Source organism: Monopterus albus, unplaced genomic scaffold (genome assembly GCF_001952655.1).
Source record: "Monopterus albus unplaced genomic scaffold, M_albus_1.0 scaffold5803.1, whole genome shotgun sequence".
Taxonomy (NCBI): Eukaryota; Metazoa; Chordata; class Actinopteri; order Synbranchiformes; family Synbranchidae; genus Monopterus; species Monopterus albus.
The window spans coordinates 1-732 of record NW_018133664.1 but is presented as its reverse complement, the minus strand read 5'-3'; the positions used below and the strand labels follow the sequence as shown (position 1 = coordinate 732).

The window sequence follows — 732 nt, the reverse complement described above, 5'->3', positions numbered from 1 at the left end:
TAAAGTGGCCAACGAGTGTATATTCTAATATGATTTTTATTGGTAAGTAATATATTCCACTCCTTTGCCCTGCAGCCTTTCACAGTTTCCCACCTGGGTCTGTGTGCTGGTATTATGGTGACTGCCTCTCACAACCCCAAACAGGACAATGGCTATAAGGTAACACTTCTTATGTATTTACCATTCATCATCCTTTTTCTTTCCCTGTGGGAAGATTTTCTGGCTCTGGCCCTGACTGACATTCAGAGTTTGTTGAATACCGTTTGTGATTAATAAGATTTTGCTGTTCAGTGTTCTATCTGCTGTGTCTCCGTCTCAGGTGTACTGGGAGAACGGTGCCCAGATTGTGTCTCCTCATGACAAAAGAATCTCCAAGGCCATAGAGGAGAACCTGGAGCCTTGGCCTGAGTCCTGGAATGCAGAGGAAGCCTTGAAGAACCCCTTGCTTAAAGACCCCTACCAGGACATCCACACACAGTACTTCAAAGCCATCCAGAAACACTGCCATCACAGGTGCCCTATACATACACTCCCAACATGCTGTTGAGCAGCACCTAGCTTGTAAAACACCCTGGGACAGAGAAAGACATGACGTTGAACTAAATAAACTATGTTCTGTTGATGGTTGTAATCCTTATATATTACAGGTTAACATTTGATATGTATGTGTGAGATTCCACTGCATACCATACAGGAAATTCACACAACACTATGGAGTCGAACTGGGGGGGG

At 44.1% G+C, this 732-nt stretch overlaps 1 protein-coding gene across 1 annotated transcript; it reads left to right on the top strand.

Annotated features, from left to right (window-relative positions):
• The first annotated feature begins 78 nt into the window (after positions 1–78).
• On the top strand, positions 79–575 carry LOC109954298 (phosphoglucomutase-2-like). The gene is made up of 2 exons (XM_020589672.1): positions 79–159; positions 320–575. The coding sequence occupies exons 1-2, from the start codon at positions 115–117 to the stop codon at positions 545–547; spliced, it is 273 nt and encodes a 90-aa protein (XP_020445328.1). The 5' UTR covers positions 79–114; the 3' UTR covers positions 548–575.
• Positions 576–732: the final 157 nt, after the last annotated feature.

Excerpts from the sequence above, each read along its gene's own strand:
- LOC109954298 (XM_020589672.1), top strand. The coding sequence starts at position 115 with ATGGTGACTGCCTCTCACAACCCCAAACAGGACAATGGCTATAAG. Across the intron at positions 160-319 it reads AACAGGACAATGGCTATAAG|GTGTACTGGGAGAACGGTGC; the intron begins GTAACACTTCTT and ends TCTCCGTCTCAG.